Here is a 26,314-nt window from a genome sequence, read left to right on the forward strand (position 1 = left end):
TACCCTATAAGATTAAATGCCAATTTCTCATCAGAAATCATGAAGGCAAGAAGACAGTGGTATGATAATATTTAAGACACTACAAGAAGAAAATTCAGCCAAGACTCTTATATCCAGCAAGATCGTCTTTCAAAAATGAGGGTGAGTTTAGAATATTCACAGATAAACAGAAACTGAAAGAGTCTGTAACCAAGAGATGAGCTTTGCAGGAAATACTAAAGGAAGTACTACAACCAGAAAAGAAAAGACAGGAAAGAGAGGCCTAGAAGAGAGCCCAGAAATGAAGATTATATCAATAAAGGTAACTAAAAGTACCAAAAGAGTGGTGAAAATAAAATATGATGGGAAACGGACTTGGCCCAGTGGTTAGGGCGTCCGTCTACCACATGGGAGGTCCGCGGTTCAAACCCTGGGCCTCCTTGACCCATGTGGAGCTGGCCCATGCGCAGTGCTGATGCGCGCAAGGAGTGCCATGCCACGCAGGGGTGTCCCCCGCGTAGGGGAGACCCACACGCAAGGAGTGCGCCCCGTAAGGAGAGCCGCCCAGCACGAAAAGAAAGTGCAGCCTGCCCAGGTATGACGCTGCCCACACTTCCCCTGCCGCTGACGACAACAAAAGCGGACGAAAGAAACAAGATACAGCAAATAGACACAGAGAACAGACAACCGGGGGAGGGGGGGAATTAAATAAATAAATAAATCTTTAAATAAATAAATAAATAAAAATAAAATATGACAGATAAAACCAAATATTTAGGAACAAACTTAACCAACTATGTAAAGCACTTGTATTCAGGAGACAACAACTCATTGTTAAAAGAAATCAAAAAGACCTAAAAATTGGAAGACCATTCCATGCTCACAGATTGGAAGACTAAATATCCTTAAGATGTCAATTCTACTCAAATTGATATACAGATTCAATGCAATCCTGATTAAAATTCCAACCAGCATTTTATAAATAAATGGAGGGAAGCGGTTGTGACTCAACTGATAGAGTGTCCGCCTATCATATGGAGGGTCCAGGGTTCAATGCCCAGGGCCTCCTGACCCATGTGGTGAGCTGGCCCACACGCAGTGCTGCCGTGAGCAAGGAGTGCCGTGCCACACAGGAGTGTCCCCCATGTAGGGTGCCCCACGTGCATGGACTGCATCCCTCAAGAAGAGCCACCCTGCATGAAAAAAAAAAAAATAGCAGCCCATCCAGGAGTGGCGCCACACCACGGAGAGCTGACACAGCAAGATGATGCAACAAAAAAAATGACACAGTTTCCCAGTGCTGCATGACAAGAATGCAAGTGGACACAGAAGAACACACACAGAGAAGCGGACTTGGTCCAATGGATAGGGCATCCACCTACCACATGGGAGGCCTGCAGTTCAAACCCTGGGCCTCCTTGACCCGTGTGGAGCTGGCCCATGCACAGTGCTGATGAGCTCAAGGAGTGCCCTGCCATGCAGGGGTGTCCCCCGCGTGGGGGAGCCCCATGTGCAAGGAGTGAGCCCTGTAAGGAGAGCCGCCCAGCATGAAAGAAAGTGTAGCCTGCCCAAGAATGGCACTGCCCACACAGAGAGCTGACACAAGATGACGTAACAAAAAGAGACACAGATTCCCAGTGCTGCTGATAACGATAGAAGCAGTCACAGAAGAACACACAGTGAATGGACAAGAGAGCAGACAATGGGGGGGAAGGGGAGAGAAATAAATCTTTAAATCAATCAATAAATAAATGGAAAACAAGATTATCAAATTTATTTGGAAGGGTAAGCCAGAAACATCTTAAAAAGTGAAGTTGGAGAACTCTCACATCCGAACTTTAAATCATACTACCTAGCTGCAATGGTGAAAACAGCATAGTACTAGCAAAAAGACAGACACATAGACCAATGGAACCGAACTGATGGTTCAGAAACAAATCCTCATGTCCATGGTCAAGTGATTTTTTACTACCTGACAAACCCACCCAGCTCAGGCAGAACAGTCCATTCAATAAATGGTGCTGAGCAACTGGATATCCATAGTCAAAAGAAGTGAAGATGACCCCTCTCTCATACCTTATATAAAAGTTAACTCAAAATGGATAAAAGGTCTAAATATAAAAGAAGAATCAAAAAGCTTCTAGAAGAAAATGTAGGAAAATATCTTCAACACCTGTTGGTAGATGGTGGGTTCTTAAAGGAAGTAAGAAGAGGACTGAGATGGACTACTGATGTATATGGAAGTTTTACTTAACTTTACAAAGTGTGGAAATGTATAGAGTGGATAGTAACACATTAGAGTAACAGCTGGTTTATAAATGGGAATTTGGCTGAAAATGGTGGTCTAGGAATTGTAAATGCCAATTTTCAGAAAGCTATAGAATGCTAGAGAATAATCTAGGAACTAAACAGCACAGTAAACCCAGAGGTGGGTGAGAACTGTGGTTGATGTTACAGATCCAAGAGTGTCCTTTGTGAACGAGAGCAGATGTACATTGCTACAGCAGGGAAGTGGGAATATGGAGAAGCATGGGAAAAATACAACTGGAGTGACCTATGGATTATGATTAAAAGTAATTATTTAATATTCATGCATCTATGCAAAAGATATACTGTGTTGATGATGGGAGAGTATGGGAAAGGTGTGCCAAATGTATATAATGGACCATAGTTGGTGGTAATAATCTGATGATACTATCTCAAAATCTGTAACTAATGTTTTACCATGGTGTGATGTGTTGATAGAGGGGTGCTATATGGTAACTCCACACATGTGCATGATTGTTTTGTAAGTTTACAACGTCTATCAAAAAATATGTGTAAAAAATAGTAGGGTTGGTTTTGGGGGAAAATACACCAAATATAAGGACTATAGTTAATAGTAAGATTTTGACAATATTCTTTCATAATTTGTAACAAATGTCTCATAACAATGCAAGATGTTGGTGGTGGGTTGATGTTGGGACCCCTGTATATGTTATGCATGTTTGCTTTTTAAGTTTACAACTTTTACTATACACTTATTGTTTATGTATGTTCATGTATAAATAATATAATAAAAATAATAATAGGGTGGGTTGGGGGGAAATATTTGGTTAGTAGTAATATTTTCAGGATATTCTTTAAACATTAGTTTAAAATGTTTCACAACAATGCAAGGTGTTGGTAGTACAGTGAGATATGAAAGCCCTGTATGATGTTGTGTATGCTTGTTTTGTAAGTTAACAACTTTTACTGTATACTGTTTATGCATGTTTGTGTGAGTGATATATTTCAATAAATTTTTTAAAATTAAAAAAAAAAAGAAATAGAAGATCTCAACAAACCAATTACTAGAGAGATTGAATCAGTATTGATTGAATCAGTAATCAAAAATCTCCCAAGAAAGAAAAGTCCAGGTCTAAATAGCTTCACAGGGGAATTCTACCAAACATTCCAAGAAGACTTGACTCCAGTTCTGCTCAAAAACTTCCAAAAAAATTGAAAAGGAGAGAATATTCCTTAACTCATTCTACCAGGCCAACATCACCCCCATACCAAAGCCAATAAAGATACCACAAGGAAGAAAACTACAGACCAACATCTCTTATGAATACAGATGGAAAATCCTCAACAAAATATCACTGAACTGCATCGAACAGTATATTAAAGAATTATACACACCATGATCAAGTGGGATTTATCCCTGGTTGTTAGATTGGTTTATATAAGAAAATCAATTAATATAACACACCACAATAACAGAATGGGGGGGGGGCGAGACATGATCATCTCAGTCAATGCAGAAAAGGCATTTGACAAAACATAATACCTTTCCTTGATTAAAATTTTTTTTTAAAAACAGAACACTGAAAAAATATATATATAGGGAAGTGAACTTGGCACAGTGGTTAGGGCATCCGTCTACCACATGGGAGGTCTGCGGTTCAAACCCCGGGCTTCCTTGACCGGTGTGGAGCTGGCCCATGCGCAGTGCTGATGTGCGCAAGGAGTGCCGTGCCACGCAGGGGTGTCCCCCGCGTAGGGGAGCCCCACGTGCAAGGAGTGTGCCCTGTAAGGAGGGCCGCCCAGCGCGAAAGAAAGTGCAGCCTGCCCAGGAATGGTGTCACACACACGGAGAGCTGACACAACAAGATGACGCAACAAAAAGAAACACAGATTCCCGTGCCGCTGACAACAACAGAAGCGGACAAAGAAGATGCAGCAAATAGACACAGAGAACAGACAACCGGGGGGGGGGGAATAAATAAATAAATAAATAAATAAATAAATAAATAAATAAATAAATAGATCTTAAAAAAAAAAAGCATTAAAAATCCACAACAAAGCTCGTAGATACAATAAATTAATTCAGTAAAGTGGCGAGATACAAGACCAATACCCCAACTCCCAAAAACCAATAGTTTTTCTGTACACAAGCAATGAACAATCAGAAGAAGAAATTAAGCAAAAAATTGCATTCAGAATAGGGACTGAAAGAATCAAATATCTGGGAATAAATCTAACCAAGGATGTAAAGGACTTGTAAACAGAAAATTATAAAACATTGCTAAAAGAAATTAAATAATACCTAAATAAATGGAAGGATATTCTGTGTTTATAGATTAGAAGACTAAATATTGTCAATATTACCCAAAGCAATTTATAGATTCAATGCAATCCCAATCAAAATTCCAACAACCTTCTTTGCAGAAAAGGAAAAGCCAATCACCACATTTAAATGAAAGGGTAAGGAGCCCCAAACAGCAAAAGCCATCTTGAAAAAGAGGAATGACTCCTCTACACATTCTTCTTCTGTCACTTTTACTGAACCCGTATTTGGTGCTGGGATTGGTATGTGCCTAGGAGACTTGAATCCCTGGACTGTCTATGTGCCAGCTGGGCCCTGAGCCTCAGTGGAGTTGCAAAACCTACTCACCAGGTGTTGGACTTACCCAGGTCAGCTATCAAGGTGAAGATGGTCAACCACCACACCAAGGAACCAAGAGAGTCTACAGCTGCAAGTAAGAGAATCCCATCCATCAGCCATGTGGGATCTAAGTCCCTCTCGATTTAGAGGTGGAGTGGGCATCACCATCCCAGGATCCTCAGGATGGAGGATTGAAACATGGATTAGAGTGGGCTTCCGGTATTCTACTATAGGATTATTGTGACTCTACCAATGGAAGAAATTGTATCATTGATGTAGAGACAGTGGTCACGGGAGTTGCTGAAGGCAGGGAGGGAAAAAGAGGTGTGATATAGGGGCATTTTGGGGACTTGGAGTTGTCCTGAATGATATTGCAGGCCCAGATGCAGGACATTATATATATCCTACCGTAACCCACTGAATGGACTGGGAAAGCATGTAAACTACAAAGTAAACTATAATCCATGCTGTGCAGCAGTGCTCCAAAATGTATTCATCAAATGCAATGAATGTACCATACTAATGAAAAATGTTCTTGATGTGGGAGGAGTGGGGGATGTGGAGAATGGGGTATATGGGAACCTCTTACATTTTTTAATGTAACATTTTTTGTGATCTATGAATTTCTTTTAAAAAACAACAATAAATTAAAAAAGAAAAGGAGGAATGAAGTTGGAGGACTCACACTTCCTATTCTTAAAACTTATCATAAAGCTACAGTAGTCAAAACAACAAGGTACTGGAACAAAGACAGACCTATAGATCAACATAATAGAATTGAGAGCTCAGAAATTGACCCTCACATTAATAGCCAACTGATTTTTGACAAGTTGGCAAAGACCACTCAATTGGGAAAGAATAGTCTCTTCAACAACTGGTGCCGGGAAACTGGATCTCTGTTTGAAAAAAAAAAGAAAAGTAAAGGAAGGAGGACCCCTGTTTCACAACTTATTCAAAAATTAAATCAAAATGGATCAAAGACCTAAATATGAAACCTAAAACTATCAAACTCCTAGAAGAAAACAGAGGAGAGCATCTTCATGGCTGTGTGTTATGCAAAGGTTTCTTAGACTTGATATTCAAAGCACAAGCAACAAATGAAAAAAATAGATAAATGGGACCTGGTCAAAATTTGGAACATTTTTTCTTTCTTTTGAGGTACCAGACCAGATCAAACCTGGGACCTTGTATGTGGGAAGCCGAGCTCCAACTCCCCTGGGTTGGTTTTTTTCATTTATTTATTAGTTGTTTGTTTTTGTTGTTGTTTTTAGTAGGTACAGGGAACCAAAACCAGGACCTCTCATGTAGGAAGCAGGCACTCAACTGCTTCAGCCACATCCACTCCTCAGAATTAAAAACTTTTATGCATCAAAGGACATTATCATGAAAGTAAAAGAACACCCTATACAATGGGAGAAAATATTTGGAAGCCAATAAAGGATTAGTATCTAGTATATATAAAAAAATCCTTCAACTTAACAACAAAATGAAAAACATCCCTACTATAAAAAATGGGGACAACCAGCAAGATGGTGGTAGAGTAAGGAGCTCCTAGAGTCAGCTCCTGCTATAGGGAAGTTAAGTGAACACCCAGAGCTATCTGGAGCTAGTTGAAGCACCTGTTTCAGGGCTTCAGGAGGCCAGAAGAGCACCCTGTAACATACTTGAAGGAATGGAAGGAAGAGACCACCCATCTGCAGAGAAGATTTGTAAGTAGAGCATTCCAAGCCACAGAGGCCAGTGCCTATTCTCCATAGGAGGCACAAGCTGCCTCAGGAGCTGTTCCACGGCTGGAATTGAAAGCTCCACTTCCCAAAAATGAGGGAGGAATAGATGGTTGGGCACCAACTTCAGCTACTGATGAGAAAATTCAGTGGGCTTAAAATATAATCCTGAGAAGAGCTAAAGTTTGAGCCTATCCAAGTCAGAAAGAGGCCAGTAGCCACCATCTTAACTCTGCATGTGGCACAAGGGAAGCAGGGCAGACTGAAAACCACAGTGATGGGGGAGACCAGCTTCTTTCCATCCAGATGAGATTGCAGCTCAGCCTAGGCCCCAGTGCCACCTCCAGGGGGAGGAAGCTGCAGGGACGTATACCAGCCTCTCTGGGAAATTACCAGCCAAGCTGGTGATTATCCTACTCTGGCAGCATAAACCACCCCCAGAGCTATTTTGTGGCTGGAATTAGAAGCTCTATTTTACCAAAAACAGGAAGGAGAAGACAGTTGGCTGTCAATTTCAGCTACTGATTGGTAGACTTGGCTGGCTAAGATATAACCCTGGGAACAGTTAGGGTGTGAATCTGCCCAAGTTGGAAAGAGGCCAGTGGCCTCTTTTGACTCCATCCCCATACTGAGGGGAAGCCCAGCTGACCGAAAATCACAATGACAGTAGGAACCAGTTTCTTTCACCCAGATAGGCCTGCAGCCCTAGACTAGACTTCGGCCCCACCTCAGGCAGGGAGGAGGCTGACAGGGACTACACCAGCCTATCCAGGTAACTGCAGATACATTTGGCTGGCACAGATGGAATAATCAGAAGTCTACCGTGGAAACTACAGTCACCTTGGACCCGCACTGCATAGATTGCTGCCCACACCTGAAGCTCCATCCCCACCCCAGGTAGGGGAGAAAGGGGCATGAAACTTCATCAGTCTCTCTGGGTAACTATAGTCTAGGCCTGCATGACTTGGATTATTCCACACAGCTGTGACTCTAGACCCTAGAGTTTGTAAGTAGATTCACAGCTGGAATTGAAAGCTCCACTTTCAAAGGAGAGAGGTGGGAGAAGCTTCATTGGTCCCTGGCACAATGAGGGAAACTTGAGCTTCCACAGCTTATAGCACCAATTACAATCTTGGCTCCTACTGTACAACCAGCAAGGGAGAAAGGGCAGGAAGCCCTAAACTAAAGAAAAAAACTGCACCCAGAAAAAATACTCTAGTAATCCAGATGCCAAGACACCAAAAAAATTTACAATACACACCAAGAAACAGGAAGCTATAGCCCAGTTAAAGGAACAAGATAAGCCCACAAATGACATAAAGGAGTTGAGACAACTAATCATAGATGTTCAAACAAATCTCTTTAATAAATTCAATGAGATAGCTAAAGAGATTAAGGATATTAAGAAGACATTGGATGAGCACAAAGAAGAATTTGAAAGCATACATAGAAAAACAGCAGATCTTATGGAAATGAAAGGTGCAATAAATGAAAATTTTTAAACACTGGAATCATATAAAGCAGATTTGAGGAGACGGAAGAAAGTATCGGTGAGCTTGAAGAAATGGCTTCTGAAAGTAAACATACAAAAGAACATATAAAGAAAAGAATGGAATAAATTGAACAAGGTCTCAGGGAACTAAATGAGAGCAAAAGGTGTGTAAACATATGTGTCATGGGTGTCCCAGAAGGAGAAAAGAAGGGAAAAGGGGCAGAAGAAGTATTTGAAGAAATAAGGGTAGAAAATTTCCCAACCCTACTGAAGGACATAGATATCCATGTCCAAAAAGAACAACGTACTCCCATCCCATCTGAAAAAATCTGAATAGATCAGCTCCATGATACATCCTCATCACAATGTGAAATGCCAAAGACAAAGAGGGAATTCTGAGAACAGCAAGAGAAAAGTAATGAACAACATATAAGGGATACCCCCAAAAGATTAAGTGCTGATTTCCCACCGGAAAACCTGGAGGCAAGGAGACAGTGGTCTGATATATTTAAGATACTACAAGAGAAAAATTTCCAGCCAAGGATCTTATATCCAGCAAGACTGTCTTTCAAAAATGTGGGCGAGATTAGAATATTTGCAGATAAACAGAAACCAAGAGAATTTCTAAGCAAGAGACCAGATTTCCTGGAAATACTAAAGGGTGTGCTAGAGTCTGAAAAGAAAAGACAGGAAAGAGAGGCCTGGAAGAGAGTCTAGAAATGAAGATTATATCAATAAAAGTAACTAAAAGTGTCATAAGAGTGGTGAAAATAAAATATGACAGATAAAACTCAAATAGTCAGAAATAAACTTAACCAATGATGTAAAGATTTATATTCAGAAAACTGCAACCCAATGTTAAAAGAAATCAAATAAGGCCTAAATAACTGAAAGAATATTCCATGCTCATGGATCAGAAGACTAAATATCATTAAGATGACAATTCTACTCAAATTGACATACAGATCCAATGCAATCCCAATAACATTTCCATCAGCATTAAAAAAAAATTGAAAACACAATCATCAAATTTATTTGGAAGGGTAAGGGGTCCTGAATAGCCAGAAACATCATAAAAAGGAGAAGTGAACCTTCATCTCTGGACTTTAAATCATATTACCTAGCTATAGTGGTAAAAACAGCATGGTACTGGTGTAAAGACAGACAAATAGACCATGGAACCAAAATGATGGTTCAGAAATAGACTCTCACATGTATGGTCAAGTGATTTTTGACTAGCCTGTCAAACTCACACAGCTTGGGCAGAACAGTCCGTTCAGCAAAATGGTGCTGAAAGAACTAGGTACCATAGCTGAAAGAAGGAAAGAGGACCCCTATCTCACACCTTATCCAAAAATTAAGTCAAAATGGATCAAAAACCTAAAAATAAAAGCAAGAACCATAAGACTTCTAGAAGAAATTCTAGGAAAATATCTTCAAGACCTGGTGGTAGGTGGTGGATTCTTAAAGGAGATAAGAGAACAACTGAGATGGACTACTGATGTTTAATATATGTAGAAGTTTTAATTAGCTTTACTGTAAAAGTGTGGAAATGTATAGAGTGGATGGTAACATACAGTGAGTAACAGCTAGTTTATAAATGGGGATGTGGCTGAAAATGGTAGTCTAGGTATGTAAATGCCAATTGACAGAATGCTAGAGAATAATCTAGGAACTGAATAGCACAGTAAACCAAGAGGTGGATGAGAATTGTGGTTGATGGCACAGATGCAAGAGTGTCCTTTGTGAGCTAAAGCAAACGTACATCACCACTGCAGGGTGTTGGGAATGTGGGGAAGCATGGGAAGAATACAGCTGGAGTGTCTTATGGACTGTGGTTAGCAGTAATAATATAATATTCTTCCATCTATGTGAAAAATGTACTGTGTTGATAATGAGGCAGTATGGAAAATGTGAGCCAAATGTACACTATGAACATGGTAACAACCAGAAGATATTATCTTATCTGTAGCAAACGTTCCACCACAGTGTGGGATATTGATAGAGGGGTGTTGTTTGGGAATTCTGCACATGTGCATGATTGTTTTATAAGTTTACAACTTCCGTCATAAAAAAATATATTTAAAAATAATAATAGGGTGAGTTGGGGAGAAAACACACGAAATGTAAGATAAGGACTGTGATTAGTAGTAAGATTTTGACAATATTCTTTCACAAATTGTAACAAACATCTCACGACAATGTAAGGTATTGGTGGAGGTTTGATGTATGGGATCCCAGTATGATGTTATGTATGTTTGCTTTGTAAGTTCACAACTTTTACTATACACTTGTTTAAGTATGTTCATATATGAATGATATAAAGATAATAATAATAGGGTTGGTTGGGGGGAAATACTTTGGTTATTAGTAATATTTTGACAATGCTCTTTAATCATTAGTTTAAAAAGTTTAACAACAATGCAAGTTATTGGTGGTAGGGTGAGTTATGAGAGTCCTGTATGATGTTATATATGTTTGTTTTGTAAGTTCACAACTATTACTATACACTTATTGGGGTTTTTTTTTTTGTTTTTTTTTAAGATTTATTTATTTTATTTATTTCTCTCCCCTTCCCTGCCCCCCACCCCAGTTGTCTGTTCTCTGTGTCTATTTGCTGCGTCTTCTTTGCCCGCTTCTGTTGTCAGCGGCCCGAGAATCTGTGTTTCGTTTTATTGTGTCATCTTGTTGTGTCAGCTCTGTGTGTGTGCAACGCCATTTCTGGGCAGGCTGCACTTTCTTTCGCACTGGGTGGCTCTCCTTATGGGGCACACTCCTTGCACGTGGGGCTCCCCTACGTGGGGGACACCTCTGCATGGCACGGCACTCCTTGCACGCATCAGCACTGCGCATGGGCTAGCTCCACACAGGTCAAGGAGGCCCAGGGTTTGAACCACAGACCTCCCATGTGGCAGACAGTCACCCTAACCACTGGGCTAAGTCCGCCGCCCACACTTACTGTTTAAGTATGAGTGATATACTTCAATAAATTTTTTTAAAAAGGACAGAAAACCACATGTGTTGGAGAGGATGTGAAGAAATATGAACACTCATTTATTGCTAGTTGGAATGAAAAATAGTGCAGCCACTGTGGAAGACAGTTGGGCAGTTCCTCAGAAAGTTAAGCATAGAACTACCACATGACCCAACAATCCCACTAGTAAGTATATGTCCAAAAGAATTGAAAGCAGGGACTTGAACAGATATTTGCACACTGATATTCATAGCAGCATTATTCATAATTGGCAAAAGATGGAAGCAACCCAAGTGTCTGTCAACCAATGAATGGATAAATAAAGTATAGTATATACATACAATGGAATATTGTTCAGCCATAAAAAGAAATGAAGTCCTGATGCATGCGACAACATGGATGAACCTTAAAGACATCATGTTGTGTAAAATAAGCCAGCACAAAAGGACAAATATTGTATGATCTGATTTGAAACAATTAGAATATGAAACTCATAGTTAGAATCTAGAATAAGGTTACCAGGGCACCAGGTGGAGACAAAGAATGGAAGGTTAAACTTTAAAATGTACAGGGTTGAATGATGGAAATTATTTCCTAATGGATGGTTATGATGATAACACAACAATTGTGAATGCAAATAACAGGACTGAAATATTATATCTGAATGTGATTATAAGGGGAAATAATAGACTGTATATATGGTAACAGAATAAAATTTTTTTAAAAAATCCATGGAACTACACTACACAGTGAACCCTAAATTATATCATAGACTTTAATTAGTAGTACAATTACGAAAATGTACCATCATCAATTATAAGAAATGTTCCACAGCAATGCTATTAATAGTTGGTGGTGGTGGGGTGGTATATGGGAATCATCCTATATTTTATGCATGATTGTTCTATAAACCCACAACTTCTCTAATAAAGAAAAAAATTCATTTAAATTTTTAAAAATCAATTAGTTGTACTTGTGGTGCAGTTCCTAGAAACCAAATTGCCAAAAGCAATGGGTTTAGGAGTAAATGACAATTTCCATGTCCAGTTTTCTATTTTAGATTCTAAGACACTAGAAGATAAGAACTGTGGAGGAACAATGAGGAATGTTATACAGATATACACAAATATGTCTTGCAATTCACCCAGTTTCACATTAAATATTTATGAATATTCTGGGTTTGTTTTATATCATCTGGTAAAGAGGTAGAACCATAGTCAAAGTCTTGAGAAAACTTATAGGCAGAGGTAGGAGAGAAAGAGCATATAAAAAAATAAAAGAACAAAAAACTTGGAATATTTAAAAGGAGGTTCTTGCAAGTATCTTCAATCCACATGGTGGTACCATCCTCAGCCCTCTATCTCCAAAAGGAACTTTGAGGTACTTGGGACACCCATACACCCATCTTGGAGCTTGCTACCTCATTTCCTCTTCTGTGTAAGCAGCTCCATAAATTCTCATATCTTTTGCTATAAAGGAAATTTTATATATTGCCATCTTTCCACATATCACATCATGACCTCATGTTTTTACCCATGCAGTGTTTTGTTTTGTTTTTAATTTCTAACACCTAGCATGTGGCTCTTAATAGGTTTTCAATAAGTATTTGTTGAGTGGATAAAGAGCCACCATTATATAAAACCCTGGTCCTAATGGAAAAGGCGGGGGAATGCATTTCTTTTATAACTGCTCCACTGTATTTCTTTGCTCAGCTCTTTAGAATAAGAACTCAAATAATGGATAGCAAGAAAAATACAATTCTTAAAAACCATACTGTCTTCCATGATATGCTTGTTCCTTTGGGTAGGAAAAAAATTAAAATCTCAGTTTCTAAATTTCTTCTATAGAATTTCTTCATTCTATAGAATGGGAATTAGCACGTGCTCTTAGAGGGAATTACATTGTAATAATAATATTTAAACATTTTCAAAATAAGAATTATAAAAAATTGAACTCACTCCTTTTTTTTTTGTTTCACTGGTCATCTGTCAAAAACAAAGAAGACATAATTAAAATAAGAGAAAAATTAAATATAATTAGCTTAAAATATATCTATTCTTTTTAAAAATTATATTGTTGAATTAAAAATAATTAAGAATTAAAATGGTAAGTGAATAATTTTTTAAAGACAAAACTTAAACTTACAGTTGAAGGATAATCTGGTTCTGGTAATGAAGGCATTCTTTTACTGAGAATTCTATCTAAATTTATTTTGGCTCCATCAGTTCTGAAATTTATAATTAGAAAAACATATGACTCTCAAAGATAAAATTAGGATATATTATTAAAACATAATTTGAACATTTTTTTCAACTACTCTAAAAGAAGAGCTATTCAAGAGTTCTTTTACTGTACTGAATTTTTGTGAAAATAAATCTCAATAACCATTACTAATGAGACCTTAATTTTGAAATTTTTACATGTAAAGAGACTAAAAATAAAATTTAATTTTCTTCTTTTTCAACTATAATTTATTGATAGTTTTGAAATTAATCCTGATGCTTAAATGAGCACTTATAAGTATAACTGGTACTCAAATGCCACCTTGTCAGAGAAGACTTCCCTCATCCTCTATACAAAATCGTACCCCCTTCATTATCTATCCCTTTTATTCTGTCTTATCTTACTACCTGCACTTAACAACATTTGACTTTTATATGTTGTTTATTTTCTGTTTCCCCCATTTTATTATATACGAGAGCAGAGACTATTTTATTCAACTATTTCATTCACTGCTATATTCCCAGTGCCTGGAACAGTGGTGCCTGGCACTTAATCTGTACCCAAGAAATAGTTCTGAAAGCATGAATTTATCATCAATAAAAATAATTTTCTCTTTATGTAAAGTTGTATCATCACATTGTATAATTTGTCTATAAACAAATATTTATTGAATATATTATGCAAGACATTGCATTAGGTGCTATAAAAATATAACCGCAACAAATCCTGAGGAATTTATAAACTGAGAAAGTGAGAAAATAAAGCACAGATTCCAGGAGGTGGATTTGGCTCAACTGATAGAGCATCCGCCTACCACATGGGAGATCCAGGGTTCGAACCCAGGGCCTTCTGACCCATGTGGTGAGCTGGCCCACGTGCAGTGCTGAGGCACATAAGGAGTGCAGTGCCACACAAGGTAGTCCCCTACGTAAGGGAGCCTCATGCACAATGAGTGCACCCAGTCAGGAGAGCTGCCTCATGTGGAAAAAAGCACAGCCTGCCCAGGACTGGCACCACACACACCGAGAGCTGACACAGCAAGATGAAGCAACAAAAAGAGACACAGATTCCTGGTGCCACTGACAAGAATACAAGAGGACACAGAAGAAAACACAGCAAATGGACACAGAGAGCAGATAACTGGGGGGTTAAGGGGGAAGGGGAGAGAAATAAATAATAAATCTTAAAAAAAAAAAAAAGAACAGAAGCCATATGAAAGGTAGGAGACTCTGGTGATTCAGAGGACAGACAAGCTTACTTCCACCTGGGAGTATCTGGAAAAGTTACATGAAAACATATTTGCTATGAACTTTAAATGAAGGAGAAGATTTCAGGTGGAAATGACGTTATCCTGAGCAGATGGATCCAAAAAAAAAACCAAAGTTCCTGGGATGGTAAGGCAAGGGAGTAATGAAAGAAGAAAAATGGGGGATGGAATAGGGAGTTATTCAGTCCACCCAAGGTTAAGGGACCAAGTAAATATAAGTTTGGAGAAGTGGGTTGGAATATCAAGTTAAGGGCCTCAAATAGAAAGTCTTTTTATTCAGTGGATAATGGGGAGTCACTGAGAGTTTCTGACCATGGGAGCATTTTTAGGAAGATAAATCTAATAATTGTAAAGGCTCTTTACACTGCAAGAAATGGTCAAAGCAGTAAGCATACAAGGAAAACAGAAGAGACCTGAGAAAGAAGATTGGAAAATGCCAAGCCTGACAGGATTGAGGAAGAACAATGGTAGGAGGCAAAGGAGATATGGTCAGAGAGGTAAGAGGAGAACCAAAAGGAATTTTAAGGAATGGTGGTCACTAGACCTATAAAAGTACAGACTGGTAAATGCCATAAAGGCGAGGACCATGTCTGTTTTGCTCAATGTTCTATCTGCACCACCTAGATAGTGTCATCAAGGTGTAGGAGCTCAATAAGTACCTGTCGAATAAATTATCACAATAGTAGGTTTGGAAAAGTTCTCAGATATCTAGGTTAGTACTTTGCCTGATGCATGAATACTCTCAACAATATCAAATCATAACCCTTGTACCTGGGGAATGAGTACTCATCACTTTCTGAAGCAGTCAACTTATTGTAAGCTAGTTCAAATTGTTAGAAACAAATTTCTTATATTGAGTTGAAGCTCTGGAGCTATATATATTTTTCTTCCAGGTCATATTTCAAAAATTTAATGATACCTATCCAGTTGTTTCAACTATTCCTAACAATAAGAACTACTTTTTGTGGTGAGCTTATTATGTTCCAGACAATGGATTAAGATCTTTCTATGTGTGGATCTCACTCTCATAACAACCTTAAGCAGTAAGCATGGTTCTTATCTCCATCTCACATATAGGAAAGCAAAGATAAGTAAAGTTATATGACTTGCCCAAACTCAGATGGCTAGTAATCTGCAACGATGGTATATGAACCCAGGCCTGTCCGATAGCAGTTTCTGTGCTGTCACCCATTAAGCAAACCAGCTTCCTTCAAATGATGTGGTTTCAAATTTCCTCACTATCATGGTCATTTTCCTTTGTAACTACTCTGCTTTATTAATGTCCCTCTTTTTTTTTTTAATTAAAAATTTTTTTTTAAGATACTTAGATTATACAAATGTCCATGGAACGGTGGGGAGGGTTAGGGGAGGGAGTAGATGAACGCTGGGGATTGGCGGGTACATGGTTGAAACTACAATGTTGAGAAAACTCTTGGCAATATGACAAGGAAGGGTTATTGGTTTAGGGTGTTGGATGGGGGGGCATTCGGCACAGGGTGTACTTAGAGCAGGCTTCCAGGGATGATGTGAGTGTTCATCTTGTCATAGTGTGTTACATAAGTGGGTGGAGACCCATTTAATGAGTGGAAAGGTGTTGTACTCCTATCCTGGGGAGGGTGTCTCTTGAGAACATGGGTGGTTCCTAAAAGGGGAGGGCAGACTAGTGTGTCAAGCCCTCAGAGTTGTTGCAAGTATCTATGAATCTTGTCCTTCAAGCAGAGAATCCTGATGTTTGCTGTGGGCCCCAAGGGGAGAGGGAGGGAGGAATAGAATAGACGGAAGAGGGGCTAGTTAGGGGGCAATGAAAGTGTTCAGCATGATCTTGCAATGATGGATATAGGCCATGTTAAATTTCACCAAAAATTTATAAAAGTGTATGGTCTAAAATGTAAACCATAATGTAAACTACTGACCATGGTTAGTAGCTATGTTTCAATATTTGTGTATCAGTTGTAACAAATGTACCATTTACATGTAAAAAGATAATAGGGAAGGGGGAAAAGGGGGAGGATGTTGGGTATATGAGAGTCCCCTATATTCTGTAAGTGACTTTACTGTGACCTAACACTTCTTTGAAGACATAATGAAAAAAAAGACACTGAGGAAGAAATGGAAGAAATGGCCACTATACATACAGGACAACAGTTATTATAGTGATGAAAGGCAAAACATCAAAAAAAAAAGTTTAATAATTTTCATTTTTTTAATACCTCAATTTTTAAATTTTTATTTTAGTTTTAGTTTTTCTAAATTATTATGTATTTTATTTCTTATGTTTAGACCTATCATTACTATTTCATTTTCCTATTAATTAAATTTGGCAATATATTTGGCTTCATTTTCAAAGAAGTTTTGCATCACAGAAGGGTTTAACCATGGCAAGGGAAGAGCATTGGTGTGGGGTGTCAGTGATGGGAGATACATGAGAGGAAGTTCACCTGAGCATACATATAGAGTATATAAATATGTTCAAATGTTCACAGGGCATTGCCACAGTGGGTAGAGATTCACACAACAACTGAAAGAATACTGAATTCCTATCCTGGGGAGTTCTGCCACATCCTCTAATAGAACAGCAACAATGCCCCAAATACAGGGGCAATGACCAGTGAAGAGGGATGGTACACTAACAGGCCCTTGATATTGATGACTATGTTTATCAGCCTTTTGCTATAGAAAATTCAACTTAGCCTAGTGTTGTAGGGTGCCTAAGAGTTACCTCCTAAGAGCCTCCATGTTGCTCAAATGTGGCCACCCTCTAAGGCAATCTAGGCATATAAATGCATTACCTTCCCCCCAGCATGGGACGTGACTTCCAGGGATAAGCCTCCCTGGCACTGAGGAATTACTACCAAGCACAGCTGGTGATGCAACTGGAAAAAGACCTTGAATAAAAGGGGGAAATGGTAAATGCAAGTGAGTTTATATGGCTAGGAGACTTCAAAGTGATTCAGAAGGTCATCAGAGAGGTAACACTTATGCACATCTTGCAGGATCTCATAGGCAGCCAAGGTAGCTACTACTCCAAATAGTGGGGCTCCTGAGAGCTACAGAGATACCCAGGTCCTACAGTCATGGCAGAGAGCTCCAGAGTTTGGTGCCTCTCCAGTGGGCCCTACTTTGGAATTTGTGATCCCGAGTGACAGAGTTAGACTCAGATGTGACTTCTCTACACATGACTCTTCTGTCCCTTTTATTGAACCTATAGTTGTGCTGGAGTTGGTAGGTGCATGTCCAAGAGACTTGAATATCTGGGCTGTCCATGTTCCAGCTGGGCCCTGAGCCTCAACAGAGTTGCAAAACCTATTCTCCAGTTCATTGGACTCACCCAGGAAAACTAACAAGGAGGTGAGGATGGACAAATACCAAGGAACCAAGAGAATCTACAACTGCAAGCGAGAGTCCTATCCATCAGCTACATGGGATCGAATCCCTCTCTCAATTAGAGGAGGAGTGGGCATCGTCATTCCAGAATCCTTAGGACTGGGGAATAAAATATGGACAGAGTGGACTTACTGGTATTCTACTATAGATTTATTGTGATTCCAGCAATGGAAGAAATCATATCATTGATGTGGAGACAGTGGCCACTGGAGTTGCTGAAGGCAGGGAGAGGGAAAAAGAGGTGTAATATAGGGGCATTTTTGGGACTTGGAATTGTCCTGAATGACATTGCAAATACAGATACAGGACATTATATATCCTGCCATAATCTACAGAATGGAGTGGGAAAGAAAGTAATCTAAAATGTAGACTATAATCCATGCTGTATGGTAATCCTCCAGAATGTGTCCATCAATTACAATGAATATACCACACTAATGAAAGAAGTTGTTAATGTGGGGAAAGTGGGACACATGGGGAGTGGGACATATAGGAATCCCCTATATTTTTTTATGTAACATTTTATGTAATCTGTGTATCTTTTAAAAATAAATAAAAATTTTATTTAGAAATAAAATAATTTTTAAATAAATAAATTTATTTAGAAATAAATAAAATATATTTTTAAAAAGATACTTAGATTACATAAATGTCACATAAAAAAATATAGGGGATTCCATATGCCCCCACTCCCCACACCACCCTTATTTTCCCACTCTCTTGCTTGCAGTTGTAGACTCTCAATGTCCCTCTTAAGCTGTGCGCTCAGAATTTCAGATGTGTTTGACTAGTGCAGTGTGAAATTTTTCTCTCCCACACTCTAAATAGTATATATTTATTAATACAAAGACTGAATTAGTTTCCATTTTAGTAGCTACATTTGACTGTTGAATCTTTCTGAGCTTAAAATCTTACTGACTTTAGAAACACTAAAATCCCTAAGACTTTTCCATATGAAGTAGACAGGTGCCTGGAGTACCTTCCTTCTTTGTTAATCTTCCAGGCCCAGGCGAGATTTCCCCTCAGCCATCATGTTTCCCGGAACAGTCCAGCTCTCAGTGATCACTGCTTTTAAGGAATTTGCCTTATGTTTTGGTACGTTATTGGCACTAAGCATAAGCCGGCTTCCACTGTAATTATCCCAATATAAATATGCCTAACCTCCTCGAGTCCTTTATATATAAATGTCACCCATTATTAGCTTAATATTAGCAATAATTTCTGAAGACTTTTTCCCCCACTAACTAAGTAAAAATAACTGGTAAGAAGGTAGAAGAGAGTCTTTCACTGTCTGTTTTTGTTTAGTGGATTAACAATTCAAAACAAAAACTTGATAGTTTCAAACGACTGTGTAAGAGACCACATACAAGTGAAGGAGAGAAACACTTGTCTGAATCAAGAGAGAGATGACTTCAAGGAAGAAGGCAGGATCATTCATGGGACACCAGAAGTCTGAAAAATGATATTGGCTGAGCTAAGTGTTCCCAGGAAGTGGTCGCAGAAGGAGGTCCAGTTCTGCCCATGACTCCTTACATCTTACCTCATACTGATATTCTATTCATGAACTATTGTGATTAGTAACCGAAGCAAATGTGGCATAGGTGTGGAGAAAGTGGCCATGGTGGCTGCCGGAGGTAGGGAGTGGGAGGAAGAGATGAGATGTGGGGGCATTTTCAGGACTTGGAGTTGTCCTGGGTGGTGCTGCAGGGACAGTTTCCAGACATTGTATGTCCTCCCATGGCCCACTGGGTGGAACGTGGGAGAGTGTGGGCTATGGTGCATGAGGTGCAGCAGTGCTCAGAGATGTATTCACCAAATGCAATGAATGTCTCATGATGATGGAGGAGATTGTTGTTATGGGGGGAGGAGTGGGGTGAGGGGGGTGAGGGGTATATGGTGACCTCATATTTTTTAAATGTAATTTTAAAAAAATAAAGAAAAAAAATGAATTAAAAAAAAAATGCCTGGAACTCTTTCTAACCACAGGCCTCATCCCACCTTTGAAGCAGGTCTGCATTTGTATTGCCTAACAAGAAAAGGTAGTAAAGGGATGGAGAATCCCGAAGGCCATGGCTATACAGAAAGATCTGTTTCTGATATAAAACTCCTTAATTCAAAATCCATTTTCACAGGGCATTGAGGGTGGGGACATATACGGAATAGGGCAAACCTGGGGCATGCTTCTGTGGACTATGAAAGTGTTCATTTTGTCATAGTGTGTTATCTCAGTGGGTGGAGACCCACACAATATACAAGAAAATATTAAACTCCCATTCCAGGGAGTCCTGCTGTATTCCAAATGGATGGGCAAGAATCTCTCCAGAGCATAGGGAGTGCCTAATAAAAGAGACTAACATGCCAAGCTCTCAATATTATTGCATGTAACTATTGTATGTAACTTATTCTTCAAAAATTGAAACTTAGTGGCTACCATAGGTTCTGAGGGTAGGGGGAGGAAAGAATAGAATAGATGGAACATGGGGCATTTTTACGCACTGGAATTGTTCTGAATGATCTTGCATTAACAGACAAAGAACATTTTAAATTTTATCAAAACCTATAAAAATGTATGGTGCAAAATGTAAACCATAATTTAAACCATGATCATGGTTAGTAACAGTGCTTCAATATTTGTTTGGTACCACACACATGTAAAATGTTATTAATAGGGGAGAGCGGGTAAGGGGGAGGGGATTGGGTATATGAGAATTTATGTATTTTCTATGTGACTTTTCTGTAACTGAAAGCTTCTTTGAAGATAAAGCAAAATAAATAAATAAATAAATAAGATACTGGGGGAACACAGAAGAAATTGTCATGGTACTTAAAAAAATAACAGCTCTTACAGAAAGGAAAGACACAATGAAAAAAAATTTTATTTTTTGTATCTTATTTGTTATTTGTTATTATTTTAATTTCTTTTTGGTTTGTTTCTTTTTTTTACTTTGTTTTTGGGGAGGTTTTAGATCACTGAAGGGTCACAACTGTGGCAGGGAAGGGTCACTGGTGTGGGATGTCAGTGTTGGGAGGGATGTGTGGGGAGGGGTATACCAGAGGCATGCCTCTATGATGTTGAAGTGGTCATGGGGCACTGACTTCGTGGGTGGAGACCAACACAATAACTGAAAGAATATTGACTTCTCATCTTGGATAGTCCTGCTACATTCTCTAATAGAGTGGCAAGTATCCCCTGAGTACAAAGGCAGTGCCTAGTGAAGGAGGACGGCCATTACACCAGGTCCTTGATATTCAGGGTTGTACTTATGAACCTTTTCTTGTAAAACTGAAACTCAGTCTAGTATTAGATATTGCCTAAGAGGTACCTCCTGAAAGCCTCCTTGTTGCTCAAATGTGGCCTCTCTCTAAGCCAAACTCAGCATATAAACACAGTACATTCCATCTAGAGTAGGACATGACATCCAGGGATAAGCCTCACTGGTAAGGAGGGATTATTACCAAGCACCAACTAACAATGTATCTGGAAAAAGACCTAGACCAAAAAAGGGAAATAATAAATACAAATGAGTTTTTATGGCTAAGAGATTTCAAAGTGAGTCTGGAGGTCATTCAGAGGTTACACTTATGCACATCTCAGCAGGATCTCATTGACTGGCATGGTAAACAGTGCCACAAACAGCGGGGTTTCTGAGGGTTCTAGAGATATCTAGACACAATAGATGTGTCTAGATCTATAGACAATCTAGATCTATAGACAATCTCAGGAATTCAGCACCCTGAATTTCCTTTTTAAGATGTTTTTGGCTATCCGGGACCGCTTACCCTTCCAAATAAATTTGTTAATTGTGTTTTCCATTTATTTTTTAAATGGTGGTGGAATTTTTAGGGGTATTGTTTTGAATCTATATGTCAATTTGGGTAGATCTGACATCTTAATGGTATTTAGTCATCTAAATGGTCTTCCAATTATTTTGGTCTTTTTAAATTTCTTTTAGCAATGCATTGTAGTTTTCTGAATACAAGTGCTTTACATCCTGGGTTAAGTTTATTTCTAAGTATTTGATTCTTTTAGTCACTATTGTAAGTGGAATTTTTTTTCCTGACTTCTTCCTCAGATTGCACACTTTAATGTCTTATAAAGTCTATTTTATCTGATTTAAGTATAGCTACTCCAGCTTTTTTATAATTACTACATGAGTGGAATATATTTTTCCAGTCTTCCATTTTCAATCTATTGGCATCCTTGGGTCTAAGGTGAGTCTCTTGCAGGTAGCATATAGATGGCTCATATTTTCTTATCCATTCCGCCAGTCTGTGTCTTTTGATTGGGGAGTTTACTCCATTAACATTCTGTGTTATTACTGTAAAGGCAGTTATTATTTCACCCATTTTGGCCTTTGGGTTTTATCAGTCCTATTTTATTTTCACCACTCTTTTGAGACTTTCAGTTACTTTTACTGATATCATCTTCATTTTTAAATTCTCTTCCCAGACTCTCTCTCCTGTCTTTTCTTTTCAGACTATTAGCACACCCTTTAGTATTTCCTGCAAGACCAGTTTCTTTGTTATAAACACTCTTGGCTTCTGTTTATCTGTGAATATTCTAAACTCACCCTCACTATTTTTAATTTATTCCCTATCCCCTTGCCACTTGCTTGCTGTCTGCTCTCTGTGTCCATTCATTGTGTGTTCCTCTGTGTCTGCTTGTCTCCCTTTTGTCGCATCATCTTGCTGCACCAGCTCTCCATGGGTGCAGCGTGGACTGTCAGCTCTCTGCGGGCGTGGCATGGGCCAGCTTGCCTTCACAAGGAGGCCCTGGGACACAAACCCAGGGCCTCCCATATGGTAGATGGGAGCCCAGTCAATTGAGCCACATCCGCTTCCCTCACCCTCATTTTTTTTTAAGATTTATTTATTCATTTATTTCTCTCCCCTTCCCCCTCCCACCTTGGTTGTCTGTTCTCTGTTTCTATTTGCTGCGTTTTCTTTGTCTGCTTCTGCTGTTGTCAGCGGCTCAGGAATCTGTGTTTCTTTTTTGTTGCATCATCTTGTTGTGTCAGCTCTCTGTGTTTGTGGCACCATTCCTGGGCAGGCTGCACTTTCTTTCGCGCTGGGTGGCTCTCCTTACAGGACACACTCCTTGCACATGGAGCTCCCCTATGAGGGGGACACACCTGCGTGGCAGGGCACTCCTTGCGCGCATCAGCACTGTCATGGGCCAGCTCCACACGGGTCAAGGAGGCCCGGGGTTTGAACCGTGGACCTCCCATGTGGTAGATGGACGCCCTAACCACTGGGCCAAGTCTGCCACCTCGCCCTCATTTTTGAAAGACAAATCTTGCCAATATAAAATTCTTGGCTCTAAGTTTTTATCTTGCAGTATATTAAATATATTATATCGCTACATTTTTGCCTCCATGGTTTTTGATGAGAAATCAGCACTTAAACTTATTGGGTATGATGGTTAGGCTAATGTGTCAACTAGGCCAGGTAATTGTGCCCAGTTGTTTGGTCAAGTAAGCACTGTGTTAATTGTAATACAAGGGCATTTATAGACTTTAGTCACCATTGACTTTACTGCAGTGGTAAATCGCAGGCAGCTGAATACAATTACATCAATCAGGGAGATTGCCATTAGCAATGAATGGTGCTTTATCCAATCAGTTGAATGCTTTAAAAGGGGAAGTGATTCCAGCATTGAGTGAGAATTTCCCAGCTCATCTTTGGACAGCCAATGTCTCCCCGAACTCATCAAGGACCTTCACTGGACTTTCGTTGGAGCCCCTGGTTGCAGCCTGCCTGCAGAACCTGGACCTGTACATCCACACAGTCATATGAAAGACTCTGATAAAATCTCTTACTATTAACAGATACCTCCTGTTGATTCTCTTTCCTTAGAGAATCCTAACTAATACATTGGGTATTCCTTATATATTATGCTTTGCTTTTCTCTTGCTGCTCTCAGAAGTCTCTCTTTGTCTTTGACATTTGATATTCTGATTATTATGTGTCTCAAAGTTGACCTATTCAGATTTATTCAGATGGGACTATGTTGTGCTTCTTGGGCATGGATATCTATATTCTTCAATAGGGCTGGGAAATTTTCTACTATTATTTCTTCAAATATTCCTTCTGCCCCTTTTCCCTTCTCTTCTCCTTTGGGGACACCCAAGACTTGTATGTTTGCACATCTTTTGCTGTTGTTTAATTCCCTGAGACCTTGTTCGATTTTTTCCATCTTTTCTTCTTCTGTTCTTTTGTGTGTTCACTTTCAGAGGCCATGTCTTCAAGCTCTCCAATCCTTTCTTCTGACTTCTCAAATCTGCTGTTATAACTCCAGTGTATTTTTAATTTCATTTATTGAGACTTTAATTCCCATAAGATCTATTTTTCTATATATGCTTTCAAACTCTTCTCTGTGTTTGTCCAGTGTCTTCTTAATAACCTTAGTCTAGCCAGCTCATTGAATTTATTAAGGAGATTGTTTGAATATCTATGATTAGGTATCTCAACTCCTTTATGTCATCTAAGACTTATCTTTTTCCTTTAGCTGAGCCATATCTTCCTGTTTCTTGGTATAGGTTGTAATTTTTTGTTGATGTCTTGGCATCTGGCTTACTAGATGTATATTTTGGGTACAGATTCTCTCTTTAGTTTAGGGCTTTCTTTCTCTTTCTCTCTTGCTGGTTGTGTAGTAGAAGACAAGGATGTAGTTGGTGCTGTAAGCTGTGGAAGCTCAAGCTGCCTGCATTGCCCCAGGGACCAATGAAACTTCTCCCAACCTTCTCCTTTGCCAGGGGTAGGGGCAAAGCCATAGTCACATGTAATAATCCAAGTTGTGCAGGCCTAGACTGTAGTTGCCCAGAGAGACTGACGAAGCTTCACGTACCTTTCTTCCTGCCTGGGGCGGGGATAGAGCTGCAGGTGTGGGAAGCAATCTATGCCATGCAGGTCCAGAATGACCACAGTTGCCCTGGTAGACATCTGACTATTCAATCTATGCCAGCCAAATGTACCTGCAGTTACCTGGAGAGGCTGGTGCAGGTCCTACCAGCTTCCTCCATGCCAGAGATGGAGCTGAAGCCTAGGCTAGGGCTGCAGTCCAATCTGGGTGGAAAGAAACTACCATCACTGTGATTCCCAATCAGCCTGGCTTCCCTCATGCTGGGGCAGAGTCAAAATGGCAGCTACTGCCCTCTCCAACTTGGACAAGTTCAAACATTAGCTGTTTTTAGGGTTATACTTTAGCCAGTCAAATTTACTGACCAGCAGTGAAGTCGGTGGCCAACCATCACTTCCTCCCCTGTTTTTGGGAAGTGAAGCTTCCAATTCCACCCACAGAATAGCTCCTGAGGTGGCTTGCACCACCAGAGTAGGATGATCACCATCATCAGCAGTGTGGTCTGTATTTTCCCAGAGAGGCTGGTGCAGGTCCCCCTGGTTTCCTCCCTCAGGAGGTGGGGCTGGGGTTTATGCTAGAACTGCCATCTGATCTGGATGGAAAGAAGCCAGTCCCTACCTGCACTGTGGTTTTCAGTTTGCCCACTTCCCCTCATGCTGCAGGTGGAGTTAAAATGGTGGCTACCGGCCTCTTTCTGACTTGGACAGGTTGAAACTTTAGCTGTTTTTAGGATTATACTTTAGCCTGCTGAATTTACTAATCAGTAGCTGAAGTTGGTGCCCAACCATCTCTTCATTCCCCATTTTTGGGAAGTGGAGCTTCCAATTCCAGCCATGGAATAACTCCTGAGGCAGCTCATGCTGCCAGTGGAGGATAGGCACTGGTCTCCACAGCATGGAGTGCTCTACATACGAATCTTCTCTGCAGATGGGCAGCCTCCTCCTTCCATTCTTTCAAGGATGTTGCAGGATACTCTTCTGGTCTCCTGGAGTAACCAGATAGGTGCTTTAGATAGCCCTTGGTGATTACTAACTGCACTGAAGCACAAACTGACTCCAGGAGCTCCTCACTCACCTGTCATCTTGCTGGTTGTCCCATGAACTCCCTATATTTTTGACTTAACATTTATATAATGTAAAGCTCCTTTAAATTAAAAAAAAAATTAAATGCATTTTTCTCAAAGAAATGAATGGTGGCTCTAATCTCAGTATTAATACAGTACTATGCTTCAAGTAATTTTGACCAGTATTTTTTATTAAGCACATACAAATGAAAGTGGTACGACTTAACAGATCTGTTCAAAGCACAATAAGAGGTAAAGATCCTCCTTAATAAATTCATTTATTCATTCCTTCACTCACCAACAATAACAAGTCAGACACTACTTTGTGTCAGAATCTTTATTCTTAAGCATGTTAAAGTTAAGCAGATGAAAATCTCTAGCAAGACTAACAAAGAAAAAAGAAAAGAAGAGAAGATGCAAATACACAAAATCAGAAATGA

General features: G+C 39.5%; 1 protein-coding gene across 1 annotated transcript in view; it reads right to left on the reverse strand.

Moving 5' to 3' along the window:
• The window catches only part of DNAH12 (dynein axonemal heavy chain 12), a 377,830-nt gene that overhangs the window by 343,810 nt on the left and 7,706 nt on the right, over nt 1-26,314 (reverse strand). Inside the window, exons 3-4 of the mRNA XM_058288139.1 lie at nt 13,224-13,305; nt 13,037-13,063 (exon numbers count right to left, since the gene is read on the reverse strand). Of these exons, the coding sequence (XP_058144122.1) occupies nt 13,037-13,063; nt 13,224-13,305 (109 nt within the window). The remainder of the gene's footprint in view (nt 1-13,036; nt 13,064-13,223; nt 13,306-26,314) is intronic.

The sequence above is a fragment of the Dasypus novemcinctus genome, chromosome 26 (assembly GCF_030445035.2).
Source record: "Dasypus novemcinctus isolate mDasNov1 chromosome 26, mDasNov1.1.hap2, whole genome shotgun sequence".
NCBI lineage: Eukaryota > Metazoa > Chordata > Mammalia > Cingulata > Dasypodidae > Dasypus > Dasypus novemcinctus.